The sequence below is a fragment of the Podarcis muralis genome, chromosome 1 (assembly GCF_964188315.1).
Source record: "Podarcis muralis chromosome 1, rPodMur119.hap1.1, whole genome shotgun sequence".
Classification (NCBI taxonomy): domain Eukaryota; kingdom Metazoa; phylum Chordata; class Lepidosauria; order Squamata; family Lacertidae; genus Podarcis; species Podarcis muralis.
In genome coordinates, this window is record NC_135655.1 from 23055096 (window position 1) to 23068275 (window position 13180).

General features: G+C 42.8%; 1 protein-coding gene across 2 annotated transcripts in view; it reads left to right on the forward strand.

Moving 5' to 3' along the window:
* Positions 1-2443: 2443 nt before the first annotated feature.
* LOC114602030 (cation channel sperm-associated auxiliary subunit beta-like) overlaps positions 2444-13180 on the forward strand; it is a 45448-nt gene continuing 34711 nt past the window's right edge. The window contains exons 1-7 of one of the 2 annotated variants that reach the window (XM_077924718.1): positions 2446-2884; positions 4201-4276; positions 5010-5101; positions 7860-8012; positions 9201-9261; positions 9956-10051; positions 11531-11677. In XM_077924718.1, coding sequence (XP_077780844.1) covers positions 4201-4276; positions 5010-5101; positions 7860-8012; positions 9201-9261; positions 9956-10051; positions 11531-11677 — 625 coding nt within the window. In that variant the 5' untranslated portion in view covers positions 2446-2884. Of the gene's footprint in view, positions 2885-4200; positions 4277-5009; positions 5102-7859; positions 8013-9200; positions 9262-9955; positions 10052-11530; positions 11678-13180 lie in introns of both variants that reach the window. The other variant, XM_077924715.1, reaches the window with a different exon arrangement.

The following is a 13180-nucleotide window of genomic DNA, read 5'->3' on the forward strand; positions in this document are numbered from 1 at the left end:
CCTCACTTTAAATCCTTTCTCATGTGGAAAGACACCTTTGGGAAGCGATTTTGCCCTTTCGGCTCCTTTCCCCTAGAATTATAGTATTGTAGAGTTGGAAAGGACCCTGTTGAGGATCATCTAGTCCAAACCTCTGCAATGCAGGAATATGCAGCTGTTGTATTTTTTTTCCCATTTGCTCTCAGCCCTCGTTTGCCCTCCTCCTGCTATGTAAATTTACATCTCTCTCTCTCTCTCTCTCACACACACACACACACACACACACACACACACACCGTTGCCTCGGATGCTACTCCTACTCAGAGTAGACTCATTGAAATGAATTAAAAATACAAACATTAATTTCAAAGGCTCTGCCCTAAGTAGGATTTAGTTGGATGTAGCCTGTTATTATGACCAAAGTATCTTAATCAAAAAGATCTGCACAAACCAGTTTATCTGAGTGCACTATTCTCAGGGTGGGGGACTCATTTATTTATAATTACTTAATCATATGGGACTAAATTGCATTATGTTGTAAGGACCTTTCATAAAATCTTAGAATTGTAAAGTTGAAAGGGACCCCAAGGGTCATTAAGTTCAACCCACTGCAATTCAGGAATCTCAACTAAAGCATCCATGACAGATGGCCATCCAACCTCCGATTACAAACTTCCAAGGAAGGAGAGTGCAAAACCTCCCAAGGAAGTCTGTTGCACTGTTGAAGGGCTCTTGCTGTCAGAAAAGTTCTTCCTGAATCGCCTCTCATGTAACTTGAAGCCGTTGTTTTGTGTCCTACCCTCTAGAGCGGGAGAAAACAAGCTTGTTCCATCTTCCATGTGACAGCCCTTCATATATTTGAAGATGGCTGTCATATCTCCTCTCAGTCTCCTCGTTTCCAGGCTAAACATACCCAGCTCCTTCAAGCACTCCTCATAAGGCTTGCTTTCCAGACCCTTGATCATCTTGGTTGCCCTCCTCTGCACACCTTCCAGCTTGTCAATGTCCTTCTTAAATTGTGGCGCCCAGAACTGGACACACTATTCCAGGTGTGGTCTGACCAAGGCAGAGTAGAGTGGTACTTGATCTAGAGACTAGACTTCTTTTGCTGCAGCATCACATTGTTGACTCATATTGTGGTCTACTAAGACTCCTAGATCTGTTAACATATACTGCTGGTAAACCAAGTGTCCCCCATCTTGGTGCAGCTGGTTATTCTTGCCTAAGTGTAGAACCTTTCAGGCTGAAAGGGACTAGTGGGACTTAGAACAGAAAGGAAAATCCCTTCTGATGGCCTCCAGTGCCACTTGCTGCAATTTGGGGATTTCTTAAAACATGGAATTTTGTAAAGCACTTACCTAGATTAGGGAAGGTTTAAGAAGGCAGTCCTCATCTGACCACACCATCCATAGGCACCAACTCCCTATGGCTGAGGGGACCTCAGACCACTCCACCCCCTGCAAAACTGGGATGGGGCTAAGCCCACCCATAGGGGCCAAACCTCATTGTGACGGGCCTCGCCGGTCCTTCCCAAGCCTGCGATGAGCCCCATTGGACTTTCCCATGCCTGCGGCAGGCTGCGAAAAGGCCCAATGGGGCTTGTTGCGGGCACAGAGGGGCACCTATGACACCACCTAAATCAACTGTACTTCAGCACTGTACTTATGGCTGTTCACAGAAGCAGCATGCAGGTATGAGAGATTACATCCTCTTTATTGCTCCTGCTTTGGGTGCTTTTGCTGGGCATGAGGACCAGCAAGAGGGGCGGCAAACTCAGTGACCGTGCCGGGCAGCAAAAACCTTATCTACACCACTGATGTAAGTATCTAATTTTCTTTCTTTTAATAATTTCAATGGGGGGGGCGGGGTTGACAATAAATTTTCTGCACTGGGAAATCCACCTGACCTTCCTACGCCAGTGGCTACTGGCAGGCTGAGGTTGGGGTGCCTGTAGCAGGTCACCATTGCATTGCAACCATCGTGTCCTAGCTGAAAGGAGCCCTAGGGAACTACATCTCCCAGGCTCCCTGCTACTGCAGATGTTGCTGTTCATGGGCAGTAGGTAGAGGCTTGAGAGAGAGCCGAAGCAAGACAAAGTCAGACATTGTTGCTGTTGCTGCATGCTGCTCCTGTCCCACCAGAAAAAAATGGCGTAGAAGTGCCTCCTCCTGCTGCCTTTTCTCACTGGAAGACACCTCTGTTGTCATAGTTAATGCAGAATCATGTCTGGTGAACTTGCTTTATACTATTGTTATGTTGTTGTTTGCAAACTGAAACGCCCACAAAACGGATTAAAGTATTTTAATTTTTTTTAAGAGAATTGCTAATGGAAGTGATTCATTTTTATGACTAAGAAGATGTTCAGCTAAGACAAGTTATTCAGAGACCTGAGTTTTTTCTTCCATTTGCTTCCATCTTTTATCAGCTTCCCTTCTGCCCTAGATGGAGCTCTAACTGGATGGTTGAAGATATCCCTGTGGCATTCACTTTAGTCTCGCAACTGTGGGTTTTTTTTATTTTTAATTTGAAAGACTCCCACTTCATATAGCTGCATCCTATGTGGTTCTAGCAACAGATGAGCTGAGGAAATTAACATGGAGGACAGGCCTCCTGTGTAGTTTTTGTATCAGAGCCACTGACCCTCATTTTTATGTGAGGACTACGGGAAGATTTCCACGTAGCCTGTTCCTGCCACATAATTTTAAATTCTGAAAATCTATCCCCACAAGCATTTCTGAAGCTGCATCAGTTTATGAGTCCTGTTGCTATTAGGAGTCACTGGGACGGAACTTGAACTCTTCCAACTGTCAGCCTGTGGAACCCAAGATAAAAGCAAACAGTTGGCTGGCTCTCTTGGAAGTGGCAAAGATGGCTCAGCAAAACTGACACAGCCTCGGCAAAGAAGGCATGTGAGAACCTTCCCTGAAGGAAGGACAGTTAAAATTATTTCCCTTTTAGAGTTAGAGCAGCCATTATTTAAACAAGGGCGGGGGGTGGAATAGCAGGGATTGTAAAGCCCCATATTTTTTGTTCTGTTTGCATGGAGAGCTTTCTGTGGATTTTTTTGAGAAAAACAGAGGGATTGGGCATCTTTAAATTTGTCATTTACTAGCCTTGTAATCAAATCATATAAAACTGGAAATGGGTGACCTCTCCAAAGTTTGTGCTGGTGATATGAACCCTACCATAAGCTTTGGGTCACCCCAAATCATACATTATCATCTTCAGGAGACTGCCTTCTACAAGACAGCATGCAGTTACAATTGGCCCAATGATTTTGTTTTGCTGGATTTTTCTTTTGCTGCATTCCATTGGGGAGTATTACTGTATTTGCATGTATCTGACTCTCATTTGTAATGTTTTACCTGGATTTTTAGTAATGCTCTATTTAAGACAGAAAAACTACTTAGAGATTACTTTTAAAATGTGAAGTGGTATAGAAATGGTTTAAAGAAAGAAAGACATGTTTAATTTGGGCACAAGATAATGCCAAGTATGGCGCCCCCATGCCAATAATAGGCAATGTAGCAATTCATTAATCTGCTGAAGAAAGTATTCACACTTTCTGTTTAATGATAATAATGATATAATTATTTACATTAATTATTATATTATATTATATTATTATATTATATTATATTATATTAATAATGATATAATTATAATTACAAGTTGCCAATATGGTGTAGTGGTTAGAATGCTTTATAATATTATTAACATTGTAGGAAGGACAAAGAGACTCTTTTGCATATATTGGGAGTATTAAATAGATCTTTGGTATTACTTTGGTTTTATCATTATGCTTGAGGCTTTCAAATGAGTTTTTTTCTTAATGTGAATACCCACATTTAGCTTTCCATTGTTCTACCATATATCTCTGTTGAAAAAACAGGAGTAATGGGGGTATCTATGATTGAGTATTATTGTTTCCTGCTCATAAGAAATAATTTGATCCTGCACATACCAGTTGCTTATAGTCTGCATCTGGGGTGGGAACTAAATCTTCTTTCTGCCATAGGTGAACCCAGTGTTTGGAACAGGAAGCAGGTTTCAGCTTGCAGTTTCCATAGCACCTAAGGGGACTCTTTGATGACCAAGCATGTTGCTCTTATCTGCTTCCTTGTTGTCTTCCTTCCTGTGCATATCATGTGACTACTGGGGGACCACCTTCATATATAGCTTTGAATTAAATGCACATTTATATTATTTTTACAATTACAGATGGCGCTGTTGCAGCTTTATCTTGTGCTTGCAGCTGTTCTACAACTTTCATCAGGACTTAGCTACAATGTAAATGGTAAGTTGTGTTTCACTTTATTTCACCTTCCTATTCTTGCATACGGGTTGGTTAGTTACTAGTGTACTGAACCCTGCAGCCATGCATTTGCATGTGCTGTGATTTGCAAAGGACTCCATAAAGATCAGAACTTTATTTTGTCCGAGTGATGTATCACTATAGGGCCCACCTTTAAAAGGGAAATGTGTGCACACAGTTTGGGGAACTGAAGCCAATATTATATATATATATATATATATATATATATATATATATATATATATATGTATATATAACTGCTGCAGGTTCAAGAAGCTTCTTTAAAAAAAACCACCATATTAAAGAGCAAGAGATATTTGCTAATGATGTTGAATGTGTGTTGTCTAGGAGTCAAGTGAGCCACAGTGAGAGAGCTTGGGAAGATACTGACTGAAGCACAAAGGTTAATTTGGTTGTCCAAACCCATGCGGTCTAGTCTTGGTTTAAAGATTATCATAAATGTATTATTCATTTTCTTATGGCCCACCCTAATTCCCATGTCTCCCAGTAAAACTTCCTTCCTGAGACTGCTAATAATATCAAATGTTGTTGATGTGATTATTACTACTGTATTTTTTTATTTATAACTCACAAAAGCCAATGCGATCTATTTCAGTCCCCAATTTCATTTTTTATTTGAGTTTCAGGATATTCTAGTTCTGTAATATCATCTTTGAATATATTAGTGTTCAATATATTTTTTTTCCTCACTCAGTGGTGGCCAATTCGAGTTTTTCTTGCTACACAGGAGATGAGCGGAATATGTCATCTAAGGCAATTAAACTGTTTCTTTCAGATAAAAGCTTGGTAAGTTTCCAGCAATGTATTTCCAGTTGCAATAGAATGGGGAGTATCTCAGCAAATAATGCATTTGTATTATGGCAGTGGGGAATAACCTGCCGATACACCATTGTTTGGCTCAGCAGAATTAGCTAATCAATTCTTTTAGCTATTTCCCTCCCCTCCCCTCCAAATTTAGGGAAAGGGAAGGGAAGGAGAAAATAATTAAAATAAGGGCATGGTACTATTTTATAAATAAATACCAACAACAGTAAGAAAGAACTTATCAGTTCATATTATGGATACCGATAACCATTGGTGCATAAATCATAGAAGTTCATTTAAGTTCTCCTAATGTCTAGATAGATATCCACACAAAGTTGATATCTAGATGACATACCATATTTTTTCGTCTATAAGACGCCCCTGTCTATTTTGGGGGCCTCAAAATTTAGAAGATAGGCGGGATTGAGCTTTTGGGGAGGATTATTTGGGGGGAATGCCAAAAATCGCTCACCTGCCAAAACGCAGCACACAACCGAGTGACGCAAGCGGAAACCACCTATCAGCTCCCCGATTTCCGCCAGCGGCCACCACTTGCTGCAACAAGAGCAGCTGTCTATTAGCTGCCGCAGCGGCAATCAGGAGGGCTAACGGTGGCGATCAGGCAGCTGTGATGCAAGCGGTTGTGTGCTGTGTTCCGGCGGGTGAGCGATTTTTGGGATCCCCCCCTCAAACAATCAAGCAGCCAATGCCGAAAATTGCTCAGCTGCCACAATAAAGCGCAAGACCGAGTTTTTAAGTGGCGATTGACCGCTTGATTGTTGGGGGGGGGGGCAATCGCTGCTTACAATCTTGGGCTTGCGCCAAAAAACCTTTCGCCCGTCCCTTCTCAGCACTACCTGTGTATAAGACAAGCCTAAATTTTGAACCTCATTTTTGGGTCAGAAAAGCTCGTCTTGTACACAGAAAAATGTGGTTTGTTTAAATGGATTGTTATCTCTCATCACTAACTTAATCGGAAGCGGTTAGACTCAGAAGCTTAGCTAAATGGAGTGAAATATTATTGGTTATTCAGACTCCCCTTGGATCTAAGAACACCATATGCAATTTAAAGAACTTTTATTTATTTATTGGCATCAAAACAAAACATGGTATTGCAGTTTGTTTAAATAAACAACAAAAGGGTGTTCTAGCTTCTGAACTTGCTGCAGCTATGAATATTGCCAGGTAATTTCTTTTACATGCTGCAGGGCTAATGAGTCTGGAATCAGGATTCTCCCTTTCTTCCCTCCTGCCATATGGACAGCATGAACTTCATGGAGCTACATCAGGGGTTGCCAACCTTGGGGGGGGGGGGCAGTGGACACATTTTGAATTTGAAGGAAGTGCTGTGAGTGCCAGTCACAAAATGGCTGCCATGGGGAGTGTGGCATAACACATCCTGGCTGCTGTGCGGGGCATGGAAAAAAATTAGTCACAGTACAGCCATTGCTGCTGCTCCCACCCGCTTCCTGAACAGCCCCCCCCCCCCATGGTTGGCAAGCAAACAGGATGGACCAACAGGCAAGAAGGGAAACCATCCCTGCCAGTTTTTGCCCTGTGCAAATCCTTCGAAACCAACCAGATTCTGAGGGGGCATTTTTTCTCTTTTGAGATAAAACTTAAAATAAAAAGCCAGGGACCACCAAGCTGGTGCCTGTAGGCACCATGGTGCTCAGATCCTCGAAGAAAGACCCCTGTAGATGTTGGGTTAGCAGTTCCTGAGGTAACTGCGAAGAAAGACACCTAGAACAGGCGCCGGCTCCGCATTTATAGATCTATGCCTATGAAATAGACACAGTGGCCAAAACTGCCTCAGGATACTGTAATTTTCGCAGGAAGGGGCCTTGGGGTGCAACAGAAGATAAACATTTTAGGCCTTGCCTGAAGTAGTCTCTCCCCTCACAGTTCTTCCTCCAGGCACAGCTCCCTTATGAGGAGTCCCAGGGTAGGGCAGGGCAGGTAGAAGAAGGCCTGGCCTGGTGAAGTCTCTCCCCTCACAGGTCTTCCTTCAGGCATTGCTCCCTTATGAGGAGTCCCAGGGCTGGAGGGTAGGGCAGGGCAGGTAGAAGAAGGCCTGGCCTGGTGAAGTCTCTCCCCTCACAGGTCTTCCTTCAGGCATTGCTCCCTTATGAGGAGTCCCAGGGCTGGAGGGTAGGGCAGGGCAGGTAGAAGAAGGCCTGGCCTGGTGAAGAAAGCCTTGCCAACACTGCCTCAGGATATTGGAGAAAGGAAGAGGAAGGATGGCAGGAAGGGGCCTTGGGGTGCAACAGAAGGACAAACTTAAACATTTTAGGCGTTTTGGCTCATTAAACCATCTATGGCCTTTTAAATGTGTCGGGGGGGGGATCTATTGTGAGATTTTTTGCTATTATATTACGGTACATATTTTGTGCTTTTATATTGTAAACTGCCCTGTGATATTCAGGTATATTAATTTGTTAGATAATGATCATTTTCTCTACTTTAACCCTAAACTGCCTAATTCTCAGTGGCACTTGCCCATGCCAGCCAAAAGCAGGCAAAATCACCTGAGAGAGGGGGAGGGCAAGTTGTCCCTCCACAAAATGAGGATTTCTACCTTCCTTTCCTTTATGGCTCCTTAAAGCCTTATTTATTGCAGCTTCCGCTTTTGAAATCAACAGTCCAGTTTGTTAGGTTGCCATTTAAAGTTTTAATAATTCCAGATGTTGTGGATATGTGCTTCGTATGTTAATCCTGGGTTTTTTCCCCCTTGTTAAAGATTGTCCGCTGTTATCTGTATAATATCAATAAGCCCGACACCCTGGAGAACAGACGGAAGAATCTAGTTCTTTTTACTTCAGCTGGTCTTGCTCCCAGCATCCAGATCTTCAACAGTACCTACTCCAAAGTCTTCTACTTCAAAATGACTCTGGTAAAGCATTGCGGAAGGGCTCATAGCACACCATGTACATGCAGAAGGTCCCAGGTTCACTCCCTGGCTATTTCCAGTTAAAAGGGATCAGGTAGCAGGTGGTCACCTCGGCCTGAACTCAGGACAGCCACTGTCACCGGATACTTATTAAACAATGCCATAACATTCGGCTGGAAACTTACAGTGGCCCAATGTGTAGCCCAAGGACTGCATGCAGTCCTCAAGACCTTTTTTGTTGGCCCTCAGCAACATTTGATGCCCCCTCAGCCCTTGCATTGCCTTCCCAAAGCCAGCTAAGTGAGGTGCTGGGTTTGGGAAAGGAGGCACAAAGGCTCTGCCAAGGTCCTAGAACCCTATTACCTCCTTCCCGAAGCTGGGAAAGCGCTAACTGCATCAAGGCAGTGTGTGGCCCACAGATTACATGGTCAGAGTACTCTTGCGGCCCACTTGGTATAAAAGTTGGGCTAGCCTGAGCTAGATGGACAAGCAATCTGACTTGGTTTAAGGCAGGTTCCTGAGGTGGATCTGCACTCATGGTTTTAAATGTTATTTCTAAGGTTTTAAACGTTATTTATAAGGGCTACCTGCAAAATTTCATGTTTGGATCTCAATGTTTTGTATAGACATGTCTGCCATATTGGATTTTATTTAGGATAAATGGGTCTTTTGGGAGCAAAATGTAACAGAAACAAACAAGACTTCAATCTATAATATCAGTTAGTCCAAGCATTTCTTTAGAACATGGGTAGGCAAACTAAGGCCTGGGGGCCAGATCTGGCCCAATTACGTTCTAAATCCGGCCCGCAGACAGTCGAGGAATCAGCATCTTTTTACATGAGTAGAATGTGCCCTTTTATTTAAAATGCATCTCTGAGTTATTTGTGGGGCATAGGAATTTCTTCATTTTTTTTCTTCAAAACATACCGTGTATTCTCGAATATAAGCCAACTTTTTCAGCACATTTTTTATGCTGAAAAAGCCTCCCTTGGCTTATACTCAAGTGAGGCGGGCGGTGGCAGAGAGATGAGCCCTTTCTCGCCACTCGTCCCTCTGCCACCGCCCGTAAGCTATGAGACTATCAGCTACGAAAATTCATAATTGGAAAATCAGTCCGCACCTAAATGTATGTGACTCTTCAAGTATTTAAGACTAAAATTCTTGGGTTGCCATCCTTTCTTTAAACAAAAGGGAGAAGGTGTGGATTCGTGGAGTATTGAAATCAACCGAGAAGAGTTAACATATAATACAGGTGAGAGATTTATAATTTCCACTTATTTATCCTTGCAGGCTTTTGATGCTTCCTTGTGTTGTTGTTGCTGTTTTTGTACTCACGTAAGGTGGTGAGTACATTTAATTTCAAAAGAAAAATTTTGCACAAAATCCTGTTAGCAGGGGAGAAATTTGACAACTTGGTAGTGAGCATTTGGCACAATCTCAAATGGTGCATAAGTAGTATACCAACTTCAGTGGAGAGAAAGCCAGTTTTGGGATAATGTATATTGCATTTATTTTGACTGTGATATTTTTGTAACTTGAATAGAAAAAAATAGGAAAATTAATTGGCTAGAAAAAATACGCAGGGATGTACATTACTAAGAATTCAGTTGAAGAGCAGTTCACCATTGAAGGCAAATTTGAGAAGAGCATGTAGTCGTCATCAACTTTGGCGATCTCTCGTAGCCGAGTAATATTGACGTAAGCATACAGCAATATCCACTTGTGTCTATCTGCAAGTGGAATGGGTTTCCACTTGTGCAACGAGTCTTTGCCCCCTGAAATTTGCTCCAGAGGGTTTGGTCGTGGGGATTGCAAGAGGGAGGAGAAAAAGAAACCATGTTGTGTGAGCAGAGGCCTGTTTGCTGGACGTTGGATATCACCCATAATACTTGCGTACTTATATGACTAATCTGTCTCTGTCTTTCTTGTACATGCTGCTGAAACAGATGTTAATCCAATTGAGGAATGGTTTGTAAAATTTAATATGCATCATGGTTTAAATATGTTCACTACTACGGGAACCTTGTTGGATATCGTACGAGGTACGTCATAGCTCATAGGGAGTGTTTGCAGTTTTGTAAGTAATTCTGGTCTATTGGAAATTAGCACGGACACTAAGTATAAAGTTTTCTGAATTTATTCATATGATATGGAAAGTTATATTTATATTCCGCTTTTTTGGCCCAAAGTCTCCAAAGCAGTAAACAACATTGATACATATGAATAGAAAAGAATTGAATGATAAAACTGCAATACATCATCATCACAATAATAATAATTTATTATTTATACCCCACCCATCTGTCTGGATTTCCCCAGCCACTCTGGGTGGCTCCCAACAGAATATTAAAAATACAATAAAACATAATGTGTCACACATTAAAAACTTCCCTGAAACAGGGCTGTCTTCAGATGTTTTCTAAATGTCAGGTAGTTGTTTATCTCTTTGACATCTGATGGGAGGGCGTTCCACAGGGAGGGTGCCACTACTGAGAAGGCCCTCTGCCTGGTTCCATGTAACTTTGCTTCTCGCAGTGAGGGAACCACCAGAAGGCCCTCAGAGCTGGACCTCAGTGTCCGGGCTGAAAGATGGGGGTGGAGACACTACTTCAGGTATACTGGGCCGAGGCCATTTAGGGCTTTAAAGGTCAGCACCAACACTTTGAATTGTGCTTGGAAACATACTGGGAGCCAATGTAGGTCTTTCAGGACCGGTGTTATATGGTCTCAGCGGCCACTCCAAGTTGCCAGTCTAGCTGCAACATTCTGGATTAGTTGTAGTTTCTGGGTCACCTTCAAAGGTAGCTCCATGTAGAGCGCATTGCAGTAGTCCAAGCATGCATCATTCTGGCAAATGAGTCCATGGGCAGATAGGGTCTCAGCCTAGGTACCAGATGGAGCTGGTAGAAAGCTGCCCTGGACACAGAATTAACCTGCACCTCCATGGACATCTGTGAGTCCAAAATGACTCTCAGGCTGTGCCCCTGGTCCTTCAAGGGCACAGTTACCCCATTCAAGACCAGGGAGCCCTCCACACCTGCCCGTCCCCCCAAAACAGTAATTCTGTCTGGTCAGTTGAAACAAAATATCATACTGGCAGGATTTCCAATGGCCACCATCATGAAAAAAGAGAGTATCCTCTCTCTCTGTGTGTGTGTGTGTGTGTGTGTGTGTGTGTGTGTGTGTGTATTTTACTAAGAACAGGTCTAAGGAAGGTATTCGTTACTTGAAGCGGTCTCCTAGTACTCTTCAATTTCCAGCAGACTTAGACAACCTCGTCTCTTCTGTATGCCTTCACCCACTTCTGTATTTCCCCCTACCTTCCACCACAGTGATGGCAGTCCCATTCCCATCCCCCACCCCAACCCTGGACCAGACTGATAACATCCCTTACTCACCTCCAAGGGTGTTCCCACAAATTTCAGAGATAGTCACATATTTCCTTCATTCAACTGTATTTTCTTTTTAAGTAAAAAGCAGAAAGAATTTTTGCTTTCTTAAACATTAGTGCTCTTTTGCAGATCCTCTTCTTCAGTGGTTTTGGACCCTTGGTGAAAACGTGGAAGTTAATGATACATTGTCTAAAGTAGCCAATATCAAAATAGCAAAAACTCCTTGTGCAAGTGATGTAGCAATAATTGGTCTGATTTATACAACAAGAAAAATAGGTAAGTGTCTTGCATTTTTACATAATTAGCTGATCCACCAGCTTCGTTTTCCAACTGGGTACAGTGGGATGTAAAAGTTTAAATAAAATAAGTGTACTTGTTTACTCAGAAGTAAGTCCCACTGTGTTGGCTAGGGCTTAATCCTATACTTGCTTGGGAGTAAGTCTCATCAAATGCAGTTGGTTTTGCTTGTGAATGCATTTGTTACACTTCTACTACACATGAGTGTTCTGCAACTAGCTGTTAACCCAGTGGCGTAGCGTGGGGGGTGCAGGGGGGGCCGTCCGCACCGGGCGTAACATCTGGGGTTAGGGCAAATCCACGGGTTAGGGGGCGCAAATCCACGGGTTAGGGGGCGCAAATTACTTGCCTTGCCCTGGTGCTGACAACCCACGCTACGCCACTGTGTTAACCTGTGAAATGATGGCTCCGTGTGCATATATGTCCCCTAGGGGAAGATTGTGTGCAAATCTAGGTCTATTATTTCAGGTCAGTAGGTGTGGTGGTGGAAACCCTGCTTCTAAAGAGGACTTGCCTGATTCAATCTGAATAGATCACCACCTGGATCAAATCATGAGTCCACTTTAGAATTCACATTCCAGCAAATTCCTTTATGAGATAGTCTGAGGGTTCAGCACTGCCTCTGTTCCTATTTACTTTTTTTCCCTTCTAAAATGTTCCATTCTCTAGTAGGGTTGCCATATGTCCGTAATTTAACTGGTGAAAATAATGTCCGGGGGGGGGGGGGGGATTTCGGAAAATCGGCTAAATGTCCGGAATTTTGAGCTCAACAACTTTGAGTTTCATTATTTTCTAAAATAATGTCTGCTCAATAGCTTTGAGTTTTCCCCAGAAAGCTCAGCAACTTTTACTTCTAGAAATAAAGCAACCCTAGGCAGCAGGGAAAGGCCTTCTTGCTGCGATGTGCTTTGAAAAGAGTAGAGGAGCAAGTTCCCCTTGGAGCAACAGGACTGAGGACATTCTGTTGTTCTCAGAGGGCCTGGTGCAGCCTTCATGGACAATTCCCTCTCACAGCAATGGAAAAGACTTTGTTGTTGTTGTTTACAAAAAGATCATTTGCAGTTTTGCAAACCTTGTGCATCGCTGGCACTATTTTAGCTTGGCAAGCAAATGACACTTGCATACTGACCATTCAAAATAGATGGAATAAATGGTAGGTATGCATTTTTTGAAATGGTATCCCCTCCCCCCCCAAAAAAAAACAATTAATTTGATTTATTTGCTCACTGGTTTGTTTGTTTTTAGTCAAATATGTGTGTGATGGTGAAAAGCATGACTGCTAGAGCATTTTGCTGAGAATCTCAGGTGGGAAGGAGAGGACAGGACACAACCACTACACTGCAGCGTATTCTACAATAACCATAGGAATATGCCAGGGATATGTTTGCAACTGTCCCCCACCCCACCCCATACCGAGCCACCTGCTTGTGCTTATTAACTTAGATATGTGGTACTAGTAAAGCAGGCAGACATGCTTTCTTT